We start from the raw sequence: 23,695 nt of genomic DNA, 5'->3' as shown, positions 1-23,695 counted from the left end.
TTTCCCTCTCTTCCTTTTTTTCTCTACCTTTCCTTTCCTTTCTATCTTTTAAACTGGAACATCTACTTAAAAGACATATACTTACATTTGGTAGTATGGTGGGAGGGAGATGCAAGAGGGATGAAATATGGGGATATATGTATCTGTATAGCTGATTCACTTTGTTATAAAGCAGAAACTAATACACCATTGTAAAGCAATTATACTCCAATAAAGATGTTAAAAAAAAAGCCATATACTTAGTATGTCTATCAATATATACCTAAAAACTTTAAATATTCTGTTTTCAAAACAAAAATATTGATTAAAAAACACAGTTTGACCAATTGAAAATAGCTATTAGTTATATTCCAAAGACCTTTCCCAAAGGAGTTTCAAGTTGCTTGAAACTACTACGTTCTAGGGCATATCTACCCACTGGGGATATAACAGTGAACAAAAGAGGGAAAATAATCCCTGCTGTTACGAGGATATTCCAGTGGAGTGGGGGTGAAAGTTTATCTTTTAAACATGCACTGTCCAACAGGATAGCCATTAGCCAACTGAGGCTTTCTAAATTTAAATTAATTAAAATAAAATACAATAAAAATTCAGTTCCTTTCTCAAACTAACTTCATACCAAGTGTTCAGTAGCCACATGTGGCTAATAGATAACATACATTGGACAATCAGATTTAAAGGACATTTGTATCATCACAGAAAGCTTTCTAATAAAAAAACTAATTGTGACAAGTGCTACAGAGGGGAAAAATAATGCAAGGGCAGAGGACAGAACTGTGTGGATGTGATGTTGAAATTTTAGATAGGATAGCTCTAGACGGCCTCTCTGGGAAGGTGAATTTTGAGTAAAGACCTGAAAGAAGTGGAGGCATGGGGGTAGCCATACTATAAATGATATTCATCAAGGGAATGCAATTCCAGGTAAAGGGAAGAATAGGTACAAATCCCGGAGGTGAAAGCATGTCCCCATAAGGCTGGCATATCTTAGGAACAGCAGGTGGATCAGTGTAGCTGAGCAGAGTGAGCAAAAGGGAGAATGATGAGGTCAGGCAAGTAACGAAGGAGACGTCATATTCAGAGTGAGATGGGAAGCTTTGGAAGCTTAGCGTAGGTCTGCAGAGAGGAGGGACAAGATCGGACTTAGGTTCCAACAGAATTTCACTGGCAGCTATATTCAGAAACAGGGACACCAAATCATAGGTTACAATAATAATCTGGACCACAAATAATCATGCCTTGGACCAGGTAATGGCAGCAGAGGCAGTGAGAGGTGATCAAATGTTGGATTTGTTTAGAAGGTAGAACCAAAAGATGGGCTAAGTGGGATTAAGAAAAAAAAAAAAAAAACAGAAATCAAGGATGGCTCCAATCTTTTTGGCCTCATCTACTGGTTTGGGGAAGAATTTCAGGAGATCAATTTTAGATAGCTTAAGTGAGAATGCCTATGAGGCTTTTGAGTGGAAATGTTGAAGAGATGCTTCATACATAGGTCTAAAGTTCAGGAGAGACTGGGACTGGAGACATAAATTTGGGAGATTTGGGGGGCATCAATTTATAAATAATAGCTCAAGTCATGAGAAAGTGTGAGTCACCTACACATCAAGTACATGTGGAAAAAGAAAAGATACAGGAGCTGACCTTTCCAATGTTGAGAGTTTAAGGAAATACATACAAGAAATAAATACCGAGATGCCATTTGTGGCTAATGGCATCAAAAGAAAAAACACAAGGGTGGTCTTTTACAAGTAAAATTAAGAAATTTTAATAAAAGAGAACAATCACTACTATATCAAATGCTGCTGAAAGGTCCAGTATAATGAGGACTGAGAAATGACCACTAAACTGATAACATGGAAGTCACAATTGATCTCGAAAACAGCAATTTCAGATGAGTGGTGGGGACAAGAATCTGATTAGAATGGGGGCAAAGAGATGGGGAAGAGAGAAACTAGAGATACTAAACACAGCAACATTTTAAAGAAGTTTTGCTTAAAGAGAAGGAAATAAATAGAGTGTGGTTGACAGAAAATATGGGTCTAGAGAATGTTTTTCATTTGTCTTGTTTCATTTTTTTCCCAAGTTGGAAGATGAAATATCATGTTTATGTGCTATGGGAATGATCCTCTTGTAAAGACACTATTGTTAATGAAGGCGGGAGAAGAAAGAATTTCATCTGTAGTGATGAACAGGTGAGAGATAAAAGGTGAAGCACATGAGTAAAGGGGTTGGCCTTAGTTGGGATGCAGACAGTACAGGTGAGAAGGTGAAGTATACAGGCTCAGATGTACACAGGTGGGAAAATGTGGTGTAAAGCATGTGACAGTTCTTCTGATTACTTCAACTTTCTGAATGAAGTAAGAATCAAAGTTATCACTTGGGATAAAGAAGGAAGGAGGAAGGGGAAGGGATAAATCAGGAGTTTGGGATTAACATATACACATTACAATATATAAAATAGATAACCAACAAGGAGCTACTGTATAGCACCAGGAACTATACTGAATATTTTGTACTAACCTATAAGGGAAAAGAATTTGAAAAAATAGACATATATGTATGTATAACTGAATCGCTTTGCTGTACACCTGAAACTAACATGACATTGTAAATCAACTATACTTCAATAAAAAAGTTTAAAAGAAAAGAATAAAGGAGGAGATGATAATGGACTTGAAGAATGAGAAGTCAGTGAGAAATAATCATCTCATGGAATGGGAGAGAGGCTGGGTTAGAGCAACAGAAAATAGAGTATGGTTACCAGGCAGCTTAAGGGCCTTCTTGAGATTACCGATCATCAATTAAGAGGCCAGTACATCCTGCAGCATGTTTTTCCTCAGTTACATTGAGCTGTGAAGATGCAGGCACTGAGCAGGTGAAGAGCCAGCTTTAACCAATTCTGGTTTCATCAAGGCATGCAGGAAAATGGGTAGGTAGGTAAACAAGTTGAGAATGTATGCAAAGAAGTGACAATCATTGAATCTGCTATTTAGCTAAGTAAGGAGAGTAAAGATGGCATGAGGGGAGCACTGATAAGTGTGGCAGTATCAGTACATAGATGGATAGTACCAGTGGGCTGAAGGATTACTAGAGGTGGGGTACTAGAGGAAATGGGCTGAGAGATAGAACCTAGTATTGGAGAGTAAAATACAAGAAAATTGAGATTATGAAGGGTTTAAAAGTTACTGGTAATGGCAAGTTTAAGGATGTGAACATCAGAGTTAGGTTCTCACTGGAGGGGGGCTGAATGATGATGGTGATCATGATGATGATGGTAACCACTACTTCCAGCACTATATTTTCTATTACAACAAAGTGTCCAGGTTGGAATCCATAACATCCTCCCATTTTCTAGAGAAAGTACTAAAGCTTTGAGGGGATAGATAACACGCTTCAGGAGAAATTAGAAACTGGACATTCCTAGGCCTATCTGACTTCAAAGTTATACTTTTCTCTCTCTGTTTTTTTAGTGACATAGGAAGTTCATACTACCATGACAGGTCCTTTTCAATAATAGAAAGATATATTTCTATTGGCATGAGAACTAATTATGTCTTCACAAGTCTGACCATATTCTATTTCAAGAAAACATAAGCCAAATTCATGAACGTATGTTACAAGAAAAAAAAAGTGATGTAATAAGAAATTTTAGTCAACTATAAATATACAAATAACAATAAAGTAAGAAAATTCCAAACTAGGACAAATCTACTCTCCTTCCAATTTTGTATTCTTTTGACAGTGATGCCATAATGCATTTGATGGGATATATGGCTGATGCACATTACCCCAACCTGGAGAGCAGGAAAGAAAAGGATAAGGTTCTCATATCACTAAAACAGAAAAGTGAACAGAAATATGAGCATGAATGTCAGAGAGACCAAGGTATGAGTCCCGTTTTCTTGAAAGATTAACATGCTATCTTATTCCCAGTAAATTCACAATTCAACAACCCCAATATGGGTGAATTGATAAGGAATATATGTTAAATACCTTTGTTTTCATTTATATCTAGATCTACCATTCATGCATTTATCTAAAGTTTGATTGTATTAAAATTTTGGTCTAATTCATTTTTTTACTGGGATCATAAATTCTATTGGCTTATCATTGTCATATTATAAAATTTCCCTTTTTCAGGCTGTCTTGGGCCCTACATTTCCTTCTCTCGCACCGCAATTCCAATATTGTGGAATTTAGTTACAACTATTCACATAATCCATACCCTTCAGGACTTCATATTGTTTTATTATCTCCCTTTTTAGACTTGGTATTTCCACCCTATAAAGACAAAATCTGATTTGTCTGTCTTGATAGAAGAGGTATTCTCTGTTTCAAAAACAAATACAGACTCACAAATATGTGTTTCTCATCCTTTTAGCTTCTCTGTTTTGAATTTTCTCTGGGCGCATTATGTTACCAAGTATGGTGCTCACTTTGTGTGTCTAGTGTGTTAAAATCTGTTCAGACAATATGCAGCCATTCACAGCAAAAGATGATGGCACACAACAACTTCTCTGCAATTGTGATGGACTTGGTGCCTCATGCATCCCACATGTCCCTTGTTGTCTGTTTGTCCCAGTCAACAAGGGACAAAGAAAAGTTTGTTCCAGACAACAAGGGACAAAGAAATTGAGAAACTTTAAAAAGTTTCTCAATCTCTAGATCTATGTCCACTCTGGAAGATGACAGAAATCTGCAACATTGAGAAAGAACTCTGTTTCAAAAACAGTTTCTTTAGCCCAGAAGTCAGATAAGCAACTGTCTGTTATTTCTGCCACATGGATTTCACAACTGTCATTTCCACAGCACGTACCATTGCATCTTTCCACTAATATCGTAACAGCTTTCAACCAATGAGATAAAATCTCAAATACTTTTACCTTACTCTGATTTTTTTTTTCTCCTAATTAATAGGACTAAAAGGTTGCTCTAAATGTTTTTGGTCTCTAGATGATTCTTCTTCATCAACGTAAGTCATGGACCTGAACATTATGTCACCTGGTAGAAGTCTGGAAAAATTAAAAGAAACTCCAAATCACTAACACACACATAATGTTTCTCCTTTCATTATCTGGATTTCACTCATGTTCTTATTCACAGATCCTTTTCACTCATCATCTGAAGAGAACAGATGAATCCAAAGTAGATCAAAGTTCTATTTCCTGGGTTTATTCCTATTCAGCTTTCCGGAAATGCACACTCATTACTGGGGTGCTGAGAAAATATATAGGTTCCTTCCATTTAGTCTTTCAGATGAATCTTTAATCCAATCACTGATTGCATGGGAGGTGAGGCCAAAGAAGAATGGCATGAACAGGCTATAACCATCAAACATTCCTAGGGAGTGCAGAGCACATCCTAAGGAGAACAGTGTAAGGCTAGAGAGCACTGCTTCCAAAATCTATCAAAGCTCCCACAGAAGCTGCCCAAAGCTTTCCACTTAATGCCCCCCTAGTGACTAGAACGATTCTAAGTGTAATTATTATTACTTTAATAGCTTGAGAAATTTATATTCCTCTAGTAAGAACTTCAGTAAAATTGAGGGTGATAATCAATATGCATCACTGTAATCATAAACATTAATGTAAATTAGCTTTGTGATTGCGCAGGCTTATTGCATTCTTAAAAACAACAGATAAAATAATTATAATAAAAATTTTGGGTAACTCCAGATCTTTTCATACAGCACAAGAAACAGTAATTCTATCACAGAAAGTCTATAGGTACGGTCAATCCTCATTATCCTTGGGTTCCATATTTTTGAACCTGCGTACTCACTAAAATGTATTCGTGACCCCCAAATCAATACTCGCAGTGCTTTCACTGTCATCCACAGAGATGTGCAGACTGGGGACAACCTGGAACCAGCAGCTACACATGTTCCCAGCTGAGGTCAAAGAAGGTGACACTCTGCCATCTTTTTCCAGCTCTCATACTATAAACAAGTGTCTCCCTATTTAGTGCCACATTTTCCACACTTTTGTACTTTTTATTAGTGACTTTGCTGTTTGAAATGGCCTTCAAGCATAGTGCTGAAGTGCTGGCTAGTGTTCTTAAGCACAAGAAGACTGTGATGTGCCTTACAGAGAAAATATATATGTTATATATTTTTCTTTCAGGCATGAGTTATAATGCTGTTTGTCATGAGTTCCATGTTAATGAATCAACGATACATATTAAATAAGGTGTCTTTAAACAGAAACACACATAAAACAAAGTTATGTATTGATCGATTGATGAAACTGTGACCAGCGGCTCGTAGGAACCTAACCCTGTATTTCTCTTAGGAGCGGGAGCTCAGTAATCAGTACTTCAGTGTCCATGTCAATTTCATAGACCATAACTAACTAACTGGCATAATGAGAATCAACTGTATCTTAGCACATTTGGATTATGGATATGTTCTTAAAATAGAACAAAAGCAGGGAGAGTACTCAGAGTTGTGATCTTGGTATCCTAGATGCCCATCTTCTGATCTCTTCTGTCTGTATGGACATAAAATATGTTGCCCAGGATCATTTCAGTGGACTTTAGGCCATCAACCACACCTCTCTCCATCTTGCCCTCATGTATTAATCACATTCACCTCCTTTGCTACTAGAACTCTCTATAACTCTTCCCCTTTAGGGATTTCATTTATAGTATTTCTTCTGCTTTGAATACTTCCCTTCCTTTGATTAATGCTGTATCCTCACCCTCAAGTTCAGCTCAAGAAACATTTCCTGATCACAGTTTTGAGATCTTTTTCCTTTTTATATAGTTTCATGGCAACTACTATGTTTCTTTGCTCATGTGTATCACAAGTGTTATTAGAGAAAGGTGAAAATATCTATTTCATATTCTGTAAGCATATCTGGTGTCTGATGGCTTGGTGTGGCTTTCCAGTGTCAAGCCACTACTTTGCACATGGTAGATGCTCAATGTACATCTGTAGGATAAATGAATGAATGAAATTATATAAGGTTTAGTCCCCAGTTATGACACTGGATTACCTACACATCCCCACCTCTGATGATCAGAAACAAATACTGTGCATAATTGGTAATTCTGCCACAGTTGGGGATCTCATCTTAGGGTCAGATCCATGAATCACACATCTGCGTATGTAATTCTAACTGGCTGAGCAAATTCTTGCTCAAGTACAGCCATCTAGATTAATTGTTTAAAAATCTCTCTGGAATAGATCAATTACTCTGCCAAAGTCACTATTTTTGTAAGAAATAAAGAAAAAAGTATTCAAAGGGTATTTCCAATTTTCTAACATAATTTGTCAAACTTAAGTCACTCACAGCACATGAAAATATGAAATTTAATTTTTACAATGTCCTTTTAAAGTAGTTAATTGAAAAAAAACTGTTGCATATTCCCAATCCTAATATATATATTGTTTGATGGGGCAGAGAACGGCTCCTTCTTTTGAAAGAAACATTCATAGAAATAGTTCGCAAATTAACCAATATAGTTCAGGAAAGTATTTCATGCTAGACCTCACTAGGACCTTTTAGAAATTTAACCCACATATATCTATCATAAATCTTTTCTAGTTAGTTAAAGAAGAAAGCATTCAACAAGGACATGAAAAGTAACTCACAGAATATAAGGGAGGATCAAAAAAAAGAAACAAAAAAACAAGCTTGGATGCTGCCATGACAAAATATAATAGACTGGGTGGCTTAAACAACAGGAATTTATTTCTCACAGTTCTGGAGACTGGAAGTCCGAAGTCAAGGTGCCAGCCAACTTGATTCCTCATGAGAGCTCTCCTCCTGGCTTGCAGACCAGTTGCCTTCTTGCTGTGTCCTCAAATGGCCTTTCTTTGGTGTGTGGGCATGGAGAGAAAGAGATCTGTCTCTTTGTCTTCTTATAAGGCCACCAATCCTACTGGAGTAGGACCTTACACTTATGACCTCATTTAACCTTAATTACCTCCTAAAAGCCCTATCTTCAAACAGTGATATTGAGGGTTAGGATTTCAACTATGAATTTGTGGAGAAGGCACAATTCAGCACAGCTTAAATCAAACTATAAAACGGATTGCTCCAGAGTAGGCATACCAACTGCTTCCACCAATGACCACAGACCCTACAGCCTATACCACAAATCCCACCGACTCCCAACACTGACACTATTTTTGTTTTGCTTTTGGATCATGGACTATCTGCAACCATCTCATCTGAATGTGTTCTCTGGGGCATCTGTTTCTTCACATCAGTGGTTTCTGAATCAAACCTGGCCTTGCTACACTGGGTTAATGGGTCCTGGGTACTCTAGATGAAAGGAATTCTATGAAAGTAAATTTCTGGCTTTTTACCTGGGGAGGCAGGAAATCACAAAGTTGGGAATCCCCTATTTACAGGAAGGATTTTCAGAGCTATATGATGGCCCCAAAGAATGATCTATGTCCATTTCACCACCTAAGTAGTAGGAGGCATAGGGGAGATGCCACAGCAAATATGAGTAAAAGCCATAGTATTCTTTTAGAACTGATTACTGACCTATTTATTTCTTGCTTCACCCTCTGTTTCCAAACCTTATTGGCACAGGTTGCTCTAGTCAGATTTACCATCTTGCGTGAACCTAATCTGCAATTTCATTCTATAATAGTTAATATCAAGATCAACACAGGAACACAGGAACAACTACCACGAATCAAATACTAAAAATTCCTAAGCATGGAACTCAGTACTATCTATACATTATAATCGTTTATTCATGACAACAACCCTGACCAGTGGATACCATATGTACATATACAAACATTTTTTTCGTTTGCAATTTTACAGATGGGGAAACTGAGGATCCAGGGTCAAATGCATGGCCCAAACAACAAAGTGGCCAAGTCCACATTTCATATCTGTTATCTTGGAGCTCATTATTTTAATGGCAATGTTCTTCTGCCTCTCACGGGGCTATTAAGCCATTAATAAACCCTCCGGAGATCCCAGGATTTTGCAGTTCGAAGCTCCACTCAAGGGGCCAACTCTTGTCAGGTACAGTTGAGTCCTCCGGTTGGCTACTAAATATTATATTTCATTAGACAATCTGGTATAGGCATTTTGACATATACCTAGATAGCCACTTAGCTATAGAGAAATTATCTAATTGTAAAGTTACTCATGAGTGATTAGTAAAAGCAACACATGGTTTTATTCTTGGGAAATCATATATTATTCTATTTTTAAAAGGGCAGTGAGCAGTTATTGTTTTGTCTCTTCAAAAGCCTTCCTTCCTCTGGGAAGAGTGTCATCCTTCCTTTAGGGAACTGCTCCTTTCCTACACCAAATACAGAGTTCCACTCAGGCTGCCAATGTTAGCTCCTCATTCATCCACTGCCTGCAGGGGCAGACGAAAGGAGGCCAGACCCTAGCAGTCTTCCCTAGAATTTGTCTAAGTATAATTTAGGGAAGAGAGGCAATCTCTCTCATGTCAAATTTGAGACTGAAATATGAGATGGAGAAGCCGCTAATCATCTTCCTTGTGTTGGGGGGAGGATACCGAAGTAAATAGACAAGGCTACCCCACCAGAAGAAAGGAGAGAGCAATGTGATGGACAGATGGAAATCACCTGCGCTAGTCGACCTGGAAGACTCTGGTACCCGAGTCCCTCCTCTGACCTGTGTGCAGGAATGTTTTCTCTTTAGACCTTAGGGGGTTTGAATAAGGGTTCTGTCATTTGCAACCAAAACACATCTGCATAAAATATGTAATGAGAAAATAGTGTATTTTAGAGAAATTTTAAGCCAAAAATCAGGAAAGATATTCTTATTCTTGCCAGGCCATAAATTAGTAAGTAGGTTCTTTTCCTAAGTCCGTAAGTAAAATGTTCACTGTCTAAAGCACACATATCAAAAGGGATTTCAGTAAAGTTTCTTACATTTTCTCTGTTGAAAATAACCTTTAGTAATAATCCAATAGTATGTGGACTGGATTAGCAGCCTTCTGTAGCGAAAGTATCTCCTTGAATAGTCTCAAAAGGCCTAAGCATACTTGGGATCTGCCCTTGATTCCTGCCTCCTCCATCCCTGCCTTGAGAGGGACAAAGAAAGTTCCATGGGCATTATTTGATCCCTATTTCTGTGCCTTGAAGTGCCTGCCTCTCACTTGTATTCCCATGAAAAATGGCAATGGGATTTCCACTTATGACTCCTTTTTCATTTGAGATACTGAAGGCTTCCTCTTCTCTAACAGAGATCTGAAAAAGTAGCATATGTACAAACCTTCTCATGACATAATATAAGCTCAATGACTAAGGACATCCCATAGTCTGTTCTAGCCCTTACTTAAAATTTACATAATTTATACTGTAGATACACAACAATCTAAGCCTTCATGTTTGTACTGATCAGTATAATCTAGGTTTTATTCCACATAACAAAACTGCAGAAGCTTAACAAAAAGTTCTTTCTTACTCATTCAAAGTATAAAGTGGACCAAGGATCTTCCCCTTGTAGCCACATCATATGAAATAAGGTTGTGGGGAAAAGGGAAAAGGAAGATCCACGCCAGCTGGAACTGCCTTGTCCAGGTGTCCAGGGATGACAAACATCCTTCCACTCACATTTCATTGGTCAGAACTAGTCACGTGGGGACTTCCCTGGTGGTCCAGTGGTAAGGAATCCGCCTTCCAATGCAGGGGACACGGGTTCTATCCCTGGTCAGGGAGCTAAGATCCTACCTGCCATGGGGCAACTAAGCCCATGCACCTCCACTAGAGAGACGGCGTGCCACAAATTACAGAGCCCACATGCTCTGGAACCTGTGCGCCACAACTACAGAGCCCACGCTCCACAACTAGAGAGAAAACCTGCAGGCCACAACTAGAGCGAAACCTGTGTGCCGTAATGAAGAGCCCTTCTGCCGCAACAAAATATCCCGCATGCCACAATGAAGATCCTGCATGCCGCAACTAAGACCCAATGCAGCCAAAAATAAAATTAAATAAATAAATAAATAAATAAATAAATAAAAGGGAAGCTGGGAAATATTCAAGAGCACATGGAAATTTGGTGAGCAAAATGGTTTCTGCCACACTGGACCATATTTCCTAGGAAAACCTTAGCAATATCTACATTCATGGATGAAAAAATAACCCACCATGGTGTAGGTATAAGAAGGACACAACCTGCTTGCACAGGGCTGTCCAAGTGTACCTGGTACTTTCTGGGTTTTGTAAAGCTAAGCTGAAAGTCCTAGGCATCTTAATTGCAAGGTTAGAATGAACTTCTTTTCTGTCTTAATTGCTGCGAAGATACAGCACTATATGACTTATTTTCATAGTCTCCTTCATTCTGCAAACATATTTAGAGCACAGAGCAAAATAATATAGTGAGCTTATTTGGACTTTAAAAAGAATAGAAAAATACACATTATATACTATGGCCACCAACCTCCTATGCCTAAAACCTTTTGCTTGTTGGCCTCCAGTAAAATAAGCTCAGTGGTCTGATGCTTGGTCCCTTGGGTAAAGTAGTCCATCATAAAACCATCATCCTTCCTTTAGCACAATCGGCAGTTACTGCTCACATAAAACAGAAGAGTAAGTTGCCATGGAGACAAAGCCAACTCTCCACTTTAGAATGGCTGATTCTTCCAAGTCATAACAGATATTACCAGAAAAATAACATGAGGTACTCACAGAGACTGGCAGCGCCAAATCTGTGTTCTGTCATTGAGTAGCTAACCATGTTCACATTATCTTTTGATATAGTAACAAAGACACACATTGCACTAAAAGATAGTCCAACATAATCACTGTTTACAAAATAAATCCTTATATCTGTCTAAACAATGTGGAAAGTTTAAATCGTAGTATGTTTTCTACCTCTAATTAGTGCTTTATTAATGGGGTGACCACTCTCCTTGACCTATTTGCTGAAATTCGTTAGAGCTCCAGGAGACCATATGGATGGCCAGATGGGGTACTGTAATTTAATGCCATTATTCTAAGGATGAAGTAAAGGGTAAACATAATTTGCATTCTTTTCCATCCATCCTGCATGCCTTTTATTAGTTTCATTTTTAATTCAGACATAAGAAGGGAAGATAATACCTTGCTACCAAGGCCCAAATGCCAACTAATTATTACAAGAGACTCCAGCCCCGACATCACAGGCCAAGCCTCTGAACACACTCCGTCTTACCCAGTGACCCCACCACGGTGATTAATAGGTTGAGTGCTAAGCCCTAATGAGTGTCAGATCTTAGATGTTCTCTAGGCTAATGTAATTAGCACTATGTTGAACACAATATTTCAGTTACTTGGTAGAGAGACTCATTATACTTCATAGTAAACTATATGCCTTTTTGCTTTACATCTTTGAATTTATTTCATAATCATCAGCCTAAAAGGCCTCTACAAGTAGAGATTTTTCAAATATTAGAGAAAAATTTAAATACAATATTTTTAAATCAAATATTGATTTGCTCTTACAACAGTTCAGAGATACTTGTTGAAATGTAAGTTTCTGGACTCTACCAACAGAAATTCGGATAAAAAAGCGTTTGGGATAAGACCCAGAACTATGCATTTTTAATAACAGACCCATGATTCAGAAGCAGAAAATCTGTGGACCATACGTGGAAAAGCACTGCCACTTTAGTAACAGGACCAATGTCTGTGTCTTAGATTAATTGAGTCTATCAGACTTTTTGTTTTAAATAGTTACTATGTTTCTGAAAAAAGTTATCTGCACCCACATAAGGGGAATTGATTTCATAATGAGATTACAGTTTTAAATGTACCAATATTTCTTGTTAGAAAAATTAAAAACTAATTATCAAGGTAAGACATGGATGTTATTTCCAACAAACCATGTAAGTGTATGAGTTCTCCATGCAACAGTGGACATGGCAGGTAGTAACAGTTCTATCCAGCAGGCAATGGACCTGGAATTACTTTTCTACTTTTAAGGGAAAGACCAAAGGGTAGCTGAATTTCTGATGACTTTTCTCCATGGCAGAGATGATGTACAAAATGTCTCAGCTCTAATGAGTAAGGACTCTAAGCACTTTTTCCAACTACTTACTCAGAACTCACCTAGATATTATCATCTTCAATCACTACCTACTAAGTATTGTCATGTGTCTAGCATTGCTTTCTTAAAACAACTAGATACAAAATCCCTGTGGATCTTTAATTTATACCTATTTTATTCATCTATTACCCTAAACATTTTAAGGCAGTTTTTTCTAAATTGCTATTTTACCAAACTACAGTTTTCTTGATGAACTTCAAAAGACTTCTCTTTTGTGCTTTTTAACATTTATATTGTATGTATTAAAAATGGGAAAATAAGAGCACAAATAAAATAAAAACAGTTATTTAATGATAAATATTTATTTACTTATTTACAATTTGGCATTGAGATTTATTGGTTTGAGAAAAGTAATTACGTTGTTCTTCATTCTAAGCCTCCTTTTAGAGCCAGCCTGGGAGTGGAAGAATGTCATATGATCATGGTACGTCTATAAATACAACCTGCTTTCATCAGATGGAGAATGATTATTGGGGTATCGAGCTCTATCTGAGACTTGCTCTATGTTATTTTATTTCTTCCTCTAGAAACCCTGAATTTCCCAGCAACCCTGCCCCTGCCTCTCGGTAGGGCAGTATAAGAGTTCTGACCAATGGAAGGTGTACAGAAATATCGTTTAACCCTTCCAGGCCTGGCCCCTAAAATATCCCAGATGATGTTCCACGCTATCTGTGTTCATTCTCTGTCCAGCTGGATGGAGTACATTTAGGAAAGACTACAAAGCCTTAGGTGATGGCACAGCCATTAGATAAAACATTACTTGAGTAAGAAAAAAGCTTGAATTCCCTTAAGACCCTGGGACTTTGAGGTTGTTTGCTTAAAACTAATAAAGTCAACTGAGACTTGACTTAATTAAAAAATTACATAAATTTTTGTGTTGCTTATAAGTTAGTCAATGATCAGCTCAACTGACAATTATTAATGTATGGAACCCAAAATCCAAATTCAATAGACTTACACAAATTCACTAGAGGAATCTGTTTCAGTTATATTTAAGAAGGGGGAAAAATGACATATTTTAACATTAGCACATTTTGGAATTCAGGACAAGATGACTTTCTGCATTGCTTTAGCAGAACATTATTAAGGAACACCTGACCCATGGGATAGAGGAACAAGACCAGCGTACAGTATCTACTGTTTCTACAGTCATCAGAGATAACACAGGTACAACCTTTAAAGCAACTGTCCAGTGGAGAATCTCAGAAAGTGTTTTAAAAGCAAAGGTTTTCATTGACATATCCAAATAGCACTTTAAAGTTACCTTTTGGTACTGGAACAGAAATGCATCAATTTAACCTAACCAAAAAGGTAATGGAGACATACAGTGGATTAATGTAAAATCACTGACATACAGAAAGTAGAAAATACCCACCAACACACACACACACACACACACACACACAGGATTATTTGGGGATCAAACTTTTACCTTGGTAGTACAATAAGAAGACAATACCCTAAAGAATAATTATTATGCCACTAAACAAATGACCTTGGTGGGGCAGTAGCTGAATCAGCTTTCTGGAAGGCCTTGCACAGACCTGGCTCTGTCACTTACTTTATGGAGGTAAGAGAAGGGCAAAAGAGCATAGTGATTACATGTGTGGAGTCTCAATTTCTATCTGCCACTAATGAGCTGCTTGACCTGGGAAAAGTACTTTATCTATCTCCTCGGCTATAGAATGGAAAGAAGTAATTCTTATTTCACAGAATGTTAAAAGAATTAGGTCCTATGACGCATAGCAAGCATTTAGAGAGGCCTTAGCTGAAAGTAAATATGAACACATGTTGGATATTATTCCTAACGGTGTATCCCCATCACTATGAACCATATTATCCTCACCTGTAGAGTAAGACATTGAAAGATGATTTGTATAATTTCTTTAAGTGCTTATATTCTGAGTGTACATCTGTATCTTAAAGTCAAATATCCAGTTGCAAATGAAAACCCTAAAATCTAAATATTTTAAGTAATGACTAAAAAAAATCTGTAGACCGTCTTGTCTGCTGTTAGGATTGATTTAAAGCAGATAGGTGACACAGCAATGAACTAATAATTCCAATAATTGTTAACAGTCAGAAGTAATATGGTACTTATTTATTCATTATCCCTTATGAATCATACCCTCATCTGAACATGGAATGTAACAAGATAATCGTCAGGCAACCATTTAAATTAAAAAATGTCATATTTAATAAGTACTACAGAGATAAGGAATTATTTTATCCACATGAACTTGAATGGATCCAGAATATACATGCAACTTATATTTTGCAACTTAAAGTGAATTACTTTCTAGGCTTATAGATTGTCAGCAACTTGAGTTTCTTTTTCATTCAGAAAAAAGCAACTGTAGCAATATTAGGAAATGATACTACCATTATAGTATAGACTCTATTGCAAATTAAATGGAAAGGTGCCACCCTTGAAAATTCCATAATTTAGTAAATCTTAGTTTGTGCAAAGACATCCTCGTTCAAATAAATACTCTAGTAAGACTCAGAATGAAGTGAATAGTTTAAGATGTTGAATTACTAAAATCACTAAAAATTCAGTCCTAATTATACTTCTGGTTGGTTTTAAGTGAGGATAATATGAAAACAGGGCTTTAATGTACCAAGGCACTACATGTAAAATACTGTGGCATGGAGCAATTGCTTTCTTAAACCAGAATTGTATTTAGTCCAAAGAACCTTACCTCCTGCGTACATAACAGCTAGCATAGTGGATGATATCCATGCTATTTCACTGTAGGTAGCGTTGAATATTAGCTGAATTTCTTTGAAGAAAACTGTGACAGCTTTGGGAAATGCATATGAAAATCCAATGGAGATAAAAGCTGCTCCAACCACTACCCAGCCCCATCCTCCATCAGGAGGTGGATGTAGCGGTGGGGAGACTGCTGGGGGTGGCATTTCCACTCCTCTACTTGAAATTCAAGTAACCTGCATTAAAAAAATGAAATAACAGTTTAAGCCATATTTCCATTTTCATAAATCACTCTTGGTAGTTATCAAAATAATATTATTATAATATTTTTATTCTATTAACTACAACTATGTAATTTTTTCATAAATATTTTTTAATACTCTGGTACTCAGAAAGTTATCAGAAAATTAACCAAAAAGTTGGAGTGAGGTATGTAACTTTGTTACAGGTTAAAAATTGAAAGCATTTTGTTTATGGAAACAATTACTCAAAGAGAAGTTGAGAATTCAGATTATACTAAAGTACCAACCAAAAAACAAGAGCTATCTCAATCTGATTTCTAAGACAAATGGAGCTGTCATCACTTAGAATAATTTCTTAATCCAAAACATTTAAGATTTTCTATACAAAGGTTAAAAGGACCTTATATTACATCTGATGAATTTTACAGAATTAAATAGTAAGCATATTTTAGAATTTTTCCACTTAAAAAAAAATTATTTATTTATTTATTTATTTTTGGCTGCATCGGGTCTTCGTTGCTGTGCACGGGCTTTCTCTAGTTGTGGTGGGTGGGGGCTACTCTTTGTTGCAGTGTGCAGGCTTCTCATTGCGGTGGCTTCTCCTGTTGTGGAATGCGGGCTCTAGGGGCACGGGCTTCAGTAGTTGTGGCACGTGGGCTCAGTAGTTGTGGCTCGTGGGCTCTAGAGCTCAGGCTCAGTAGTTGTGGCGCACGGGCTTAGTTGCTCTGCGGCATGTGGGATGTTCCTGGACCAGGGCTCGAACCCGTGTCCCCTGTATTGGCAGGAGGATTCTTAACCACTGAGACAGCAGGGAAGTCCTCCACTTTTAATAATTGACAATACTTAAAGACATTTAGCAGAGATCTATTTTCTAAAATTATAGGATTAGAAATTGTGTGATTCTAATGAATTAATTTTAATGCACTTCCAAAACTGGTGATACCTATCATTTTATGAATGATACATTTTATGAATTCTTCGTAGCAATGATATGCTCCCAATCAAATGGATGGTATGTTATTTTTATTCAAAGAAAGGGACTTTCTTTTTGGATATGCCTAGGAACACTTAACTGCTAGCTTTATGGTATAGAGCACCCACTCTCTGGTGGAAGAAATGATCACATATAGCTTAATACAACTGAAATTAAATTAAAAAAATCTTGGTTCCCTAACATAAATGTTTCTTTGTAGAGCGATGCTGCTTGCTTGGCCTTTAGCTGTAATCGCCAATATTTCTCAGCATCTTCCTTTTACTACTCTCATTCCATTTGTGAATATTTTTCAATTGGAATGTAGAGGAAAAAGGAAACGCTTGTCTGTTGGTAAGACAATATAGAAACTAAGCAAATAAAAGCTAAATTTGCCACTAATTCAGGAGACCTACCAAAAAACTAAACAGGTATCTATGAACAGACACAGAGGTTTAATTTTTGTTTGATGTCAAACTGTATCCAAGATATTTTTGGTGATCTTCTATATGCCCCTTCCAGATTTTGAGTGAAAACATTCTTTAAAGTTTTCTAATTTGTCCATAGTTCTAGCCAAGGACCTTGCCTTCAGAAACTCATACAGGCAAAATGGTAAAAATGAAACTTAAAATAGGTAGAGCACTGTTTCCCTAGAATAAATACTATGATGATGAGTATTAGAATGGAAGTAACAATATGGACAACTATTACCTTTACTCTTTTTCTGAATGTTAATTTTGGCAAATATACTTAAGCCTTTTTAACATAATATTTTACAGTATTTCATAGGTGGAGGGAAATCGATATAATCGGCAATTAACAGATAACAGGGCTGAAGATTAAAATGCTTATTTTACATTATGTGAGTCAGGCATATCTGCAAGGAAGTTCTCAGACATTCAGCTTTAATCACATATTTTTTCTTGAGTTTTTTCGGCTCTATTGAGGTATAATTGACAAATTGTAATATATTTAATGTGTAACATGATTTGATATACATATACATTATGAAAGGATTCCCACAATCAAGTTAATCAATACATCTATCACCCCACATATTTACTTTTTTTGGTATGAACACTTTATGTTCTACTTTCTTAGCAAATCTCAATTATACAGCACAATATTATCAACTATAGTTACCATATTACACATTAGATCCTGAGAACTTATTCAACTTACAACTGAAAGTTTGTACACTTTTACCATCCTCTCTCCATCTCTACAGTGTTATTATGTAGAATTTGTCTTTCTCTGTCTAGCTTATTTCACTTAGCATAATGCTCTCCAGGTTCATATCCATGTTGTCCCAAATGGCAGAATTTCATCATTTTTTAAAGCTGAATAATATTCCATTGTGTGTGTGTGTGTGTGTATACATTTCTTTATCCATTCATCTGTCAATGGGCACTTAGGTTGTTTCCATATCTTGGCTACTATGAGTAATGCTTCAGTAAACATGGGAATACAGATATCTCTTCGAGATAATGATTCCCTTTCCTTTGTATATGTACCCAGAAGTAGAACTGCTCAATCATATGGTAGTTCTATTTTTAATTTTTTGAAGAACCTCCATACTTTTTTCCATAGAGGCTGAAACAGTTTACACTCCCACCAACAGCAATAAAAGGCTTCTGTTTTCTCTACATTCTTGCCAGTATTTGCTATTGCTTGTCTTTTTGATAATAGCCATTCTAACAGGTATGAGGTTAATATCCATTTTGGTTTTGACTTTCATTTCCCTAATGATTAGTGACGTTAAGCACCATTTCATGTACCTGTTGGCCTTTTATATATCTCGTTTAGAAAAATATCTATTCAGGTCCTTTGCCCATTTTAAAATTGGGTTATTTGTGTTTTATGCTATTGAGTTGTATGAGTTCCTTGTATATTTTAGATATTAACCTCTTATTGGATATGTGGTTTACAAGTATTTTTTCCCATTTCATAGGCTGCCTTTTCATTTTGTGGACAATTTGCTGTGCAGAAAGTTTTTAGTTTAGTTTTAGTTTAGTAGTCTCACTTGTTTATTTTTGCGTTTGTTGCCTTTGCTTTTTGATGTTAAATCCAAAAAAATCATCAGCAAGGCCAATGTCAAGGAGCTTACCCCCTATATTTTCTTCTAGGAATTTTATGGTTTCAGGTCATGTTCAAGTCTTTAATCTATTTTGAGTTGATTTTTGTGTATAGTGTAAGATGGGGGTTCAGTTTCATTCTTTTGCATGTGGATATCCAATTTTCCCAGCACCATTTATTTAAGACACTATCTTTTCCCCATTGTATATTCTTGGCACCTTTGTCAAAAATTAATTGACAAAATACATGGATTTATTTCTTGGCTCTCTATTCTGTTTCACTGATCTATGTGTCTGTTTTTATGACGATACCACACTGTTTTTATTAGTTTGGTAATAGAGTTAGAAATCAGGAAGTGTGATACCTCCAGCTTTGCTGTTCTTTCTCAAGATTGCTTGGCTACTCGGGGCCTTTTGTGGTTCCATACGAACTTTAGGATTGATTGTTCTATTTCTGCAAAAAATGTCATTGGAATTTTGATAAGGATTGCATTGAATCTGTAGATTGCTTTGGGTAGTATGAACATTTTAACAATATTAATTCTTCCAATCAATGAGCACGGAATATCCTTCCATTTATTTCTGTCTTCTTCAATTTCTCTCATCAGTGTTATAATTTTCAGTGTATAGATCTTTCACCTATTTGGTTAAATGTATTCTTAAGTATTTTATTTTTTCTGATGCTATTGTAAATGAAATTGTTTTCTTAATTTCTCTCTCCAATAATTCATTGTTAGTGCTTAGAAACACAATTGATTTTTGTATATTGGTTTTGTATCCTGCAACTTTACTGAATTTGTCGATTAGTTCTAACCGTTTTTTGGTGGAGTCTTTAGGGTTTTCTATAATATAAGGTCAAGTCATCTGCAAACAGACAATTTTACTTCTTCCATTTAAATTTGGATGTTGATTTCTTTTTCTTGCCTAATTGCTCTGACTAGGATTTCGAGTACTTAATCACCATTTGTTTGTCCTGATCTCATTAACTGATACTTATAGTTCTGGATTTTCCTTCCAGTTTAATGCTGAACCAAGGAATGGAATGATCCTGGCATAGGTTTTTGGCATATCTATTGGCTTCTTCTATTGCCTTCTTTTATTTCTCCTTTTGGATAATTGTGGTAAAGGTTCTATTCTACTTTTGAATTAGATGAACAATTACATTTTATTTTATTTTATTCACTTTATAACACTGATATAGTTATAAAGCAAGAATCAGCAAACATTTCCTGTAATGGGTGAGATAAATATTTTAGGCTCTGCAGGCTGTATGGTCTCTCTCATAACTACTCATCTTAATAGTTTTTGTGCAAAAGCAGCCACAGACAGTACTAAAAAAAAAATGGGTGTGGCTGTTCCAATAAACTTTTATTTACAAATTAGACCAAGGCTTATAGTTTGCTGATCCCTGTAATAGAATACCATTAGAAAACCAAGAAAAGAAAGAAATTGTACATAATCACACTATCCTTACACAATATTATTAGTAATTTTGCATATCTCTTTTCATTATTTTTCTATATTCCTATATTTGTGATGAATTTAAATAATATTGTGATTATATAGATTGTATAGATCTAATTGTGTATACTCCTTTTTCAATATTATTTTTTATTAATTGTCTTTAAGTTTTTTTTTTTTTTTTTTTGGTTAGATAGGTGGCGCATTCCAATTTTTACAAAATATGGAAAATGCAAAAGTATAAACCAGAATAAAATACTATCAAATAAAATCTTCAGTTGCCACCATGGTTTACAGAGAAAGTATCTTCTCCCTCCCGTTTTTTCTTTTTATATCTATTTACACCTGTTTTTATACCCATACATTTAGAAGTGCTGTTTGGAAAGCCACCTCAAATTATTGTTTCAGAATTTGGGGTAGAAATGACAAAGGCATCTACCATTTTATTAGGGACTGTGAATAGAAATGTTGTATAATTTAAAAAGTTTTAAATGGTAGAGGGAAGGCAAATCCATTTTATTTTTCCAAGAAGATACAATAAAAGCAAGATAACAAGTTACTTCTCTCTGACTACATACACACAGACAATATGGCTCTAGATATAGTGACATTAACTAGATGGAATAGTTTCAAAAGTTCAAACTGCTTGTCTCTTACCTTACTGATTTAAATGTATTATAATCTAATTAACCTATAACCTAATCTATAGGTATACAAAAATGAATAAAGGGATCTCTGACTCAAATATTGAGTACTTATGCTAAGTGCTTATTAAATATTTATTTGCTCAGTTAAATTTCCACAAAAGCCCTATAAGATGCTGTCCCTATCTTTTAAATAATACTAAAGCTCAGGAAATATTAGAAACTAGACCCAAGTAAAACAATAATGTCAGGGACTGGATTTCACTAATCACTGCTGACTCTTAAAATTACATAAATAGAATTAGAAATAATATTCTTGGTTAATGTATTTAGAAGAGGAAACAAGCAAAAAAAAAAAAAGAAAACCTAGGTATTTTTTATTATGTCCTCTCTGCATATCTAAAATATTCTTATGGGTCAAAAGAGTCAAAGATGATTTTCAAGACTGTAAGAAAATAACTTGAAAAATTCTCTCCATGGATACATTTATATGTTAGAAACCTACCCAAAATGTCAGGAAAACTATAGCATTATGGTCAAATGAAAAGCTTTCACCACAGACAAATAATGCACACAGTGTAGATCCTATTCAAAAATGGACACATCAGAGCAGGGACACTTCTGTAAGCTCATTAATATTCTACAGATGCCAATTGTTCAGATCGATCCAAAACACCGTACCCTGTCAAAGAACGATTTTGAAAAGATTTGAATGTCTTCAGAATGTTTATGGTCTGCTTTTGTAATCATTTTTGCTTTATTGGAAACAACAAAAATTTGTCTATCTATATCTATCTATCTACCTATCATCTATCTATGTAATTTGGTTTCTCTTTGGTCATCAGTTAATCCAACATGATCGATTTACAGCATATGAGCACTGGAAATAGCATCTTTTAAAAAGTATAATACTTAAGGAAGACAGAGAAGGAAAGAGACAGATTGTAAGTATTGGTTAAACCAGCTGAAAATAGCACTCGGTCTTTGAAAGTTGTCTAAATAATCTGAATTTATATACTATTGAATTTTGTAACTATATTTTTAAAGTAGTCAAATTTCTTATTGTGTGGAAATCAAATAAATCTAGAATAATACTAAAGAAATACCAAATGGCACTTGTAAGGGGTAAACTACTTTTTGTTGTATTATCAGAGTGTAAAAACTACCATGAGGTTTAAAGTCCTCATTCTGCAATTTTCCCGCTTGCATAAAGGAATCTAAAACATCTTTCATTATTAATTTATGATTTTAAACTATTATAGCTTTTATCACCTCTATATTCTAGAGCAAACACTTAGAAATACAACTGGATGATTTATTTTTCAGCCATTTCACAAATCATAAATAACATTTCTAAATAATCTTAAATCCATTATTTTAAAATCATTATATCAATATAAATATTGAAGTTTACTAATATTCAAATCATGTTATTACTATTAATATTGAAATTTACTAACAAGCTAGGTTAATGTTGGGATTTCCATTTTATAGACAGAAATCTATGCTCATAGAAAAGTGAAGTGCCCTTTAAAAAAGCATTATATGATGGAGTTATTTTGTCCTCAATACTTTGTTTTTTGTATTATTTTTTCGTAGTTCACCAGTTTATCTCAGTATATGATCTTTTATACTTTTTCTCCAGCATATTTACTTGATTTTAATTATAATTGCATCCTCCTGGTTGCAAGTCACCACTCAGATACCTCTTCACTTCCTTATCTCCAGCTGTCTTGTTTCTTCCATTTAAATTGACATCTTATGCTCTCTTAGCTGAATCATTGCAAAGTTGACAAAAATCAATTAACCCCTGAAAAATTCCACTTCCAAGATTATCACCTGTTCATTATTAACAACTCGAGTTAACCAATAGTTCAGACCCAATTCATATACACTCATTGGCCTCACGTTATTTTCCTGTGCACAATTCTGTAATATTTTATACAACTTACGGCTGTCGTATCTTGTTCCTTTTATTTGTGGGCATAATCAAGAAAAACAGAGTGAAAAGTATAATTTTACCTGTTGACAGATGCTCGCTTGAACAGATTTCTTTGGATTCTGTGTGATATTGTTAAGCTTTGTCACTATTGCTTGAAGTGTGATATTTGAAGGCGATACAAAGGAAGAGAGGTAGAGCAGACTCTGGATTATCTAAAGAAATAGAAAAACAGGGGATACATGTATAACTGAGGTCCAGAAGCCTCATTAGAGTCACTACCTTTAATTCATCCAATAAATTTTGACCCTGTTTTAATAATTAACAAAATTGAATATATATATAAATATATATGTGCATATATATTTGTCAATCTATTGATAGAATTATTAGGTATGAACAAAATGATGAAATGTGTACAGGAGAAAAAAAATTAGAAGTATGAAATGAAGATTAGTTTTTTTTAAAATAAATAATGGTAAATTACATATCTACCATTGTGAGAAGGAAATTTATTGGCATTCATTAGCTGTCACTCAAATAATTCCCTATACTCATTTAAATAATTTGCTCTAAAATTCAACTAAATAAAATATCTATTGACAATGAAAATAAAT

At 35.4% G+C, this 23,695-nt stretch overlaps 1 protein-coding gene across 13 annotated transcripts in view; it reads right to left on the bottom strand.

Annotated features, from left to right (window-relative positions):
• Window positions 1–23,695, bottom strand: part of SLC16A7 (solute carrier family 16 member 7) — a 169,965-nt gene that overhangs the window by 45,614 nt on the left and 100,656 nt on the right. For 9 of the 13 annotated variants that reach the window (XM_036866783.1, XM_036866784.1, XM_036866787.1 and 6 more), the window contains 2 exons: window positions 23,162–23,293; window positions 15,737–15,983 (listed from right to left, as the gene is read on the bottom strand). In XM_036866783.1, coding sequence (XP_036722678.1) covers window positions 15,737–15,953 — 217 coding nt within the window. In that variant the 5' untranslated portion in view covers window positions 15,954–15,983; window positions 23,162–23,293. Of the gene's footprint in view, window positions 1–7,699; window positions 7,937–15,736; window positions 15,984–23,161; window positions 23,294–23,695 lie in introns of those variants that run through there. The other 4 variants (XM_036866790.1, XM_036866789.1, XM_036866791.1 and 1 more) reach the window with 2 other exon arrangements.

Source organism: Balaenoptera musculus, chromosome 10 (genome assembly GCF_009873245.2).
Source record: "Balaenoptera musculus isolate JJ_BM4_2016_0621 chromosome 10, mBalMus1.pri.v3, whole genome shotgun sequence".
Taxonomy (NCBI): domain Eukaryota; kingdom Metazoa; phylum Chordata; class Mammalia; order Artiodactyla; family Balaenopteridae; genus Balaenoptera; species Balaenoptera musculus.
The sequence above is the reverse complement of the archived record's forward strand: the minus strand, read 5'-3'. Positions and strand labels throughout refer to the sequence as shown.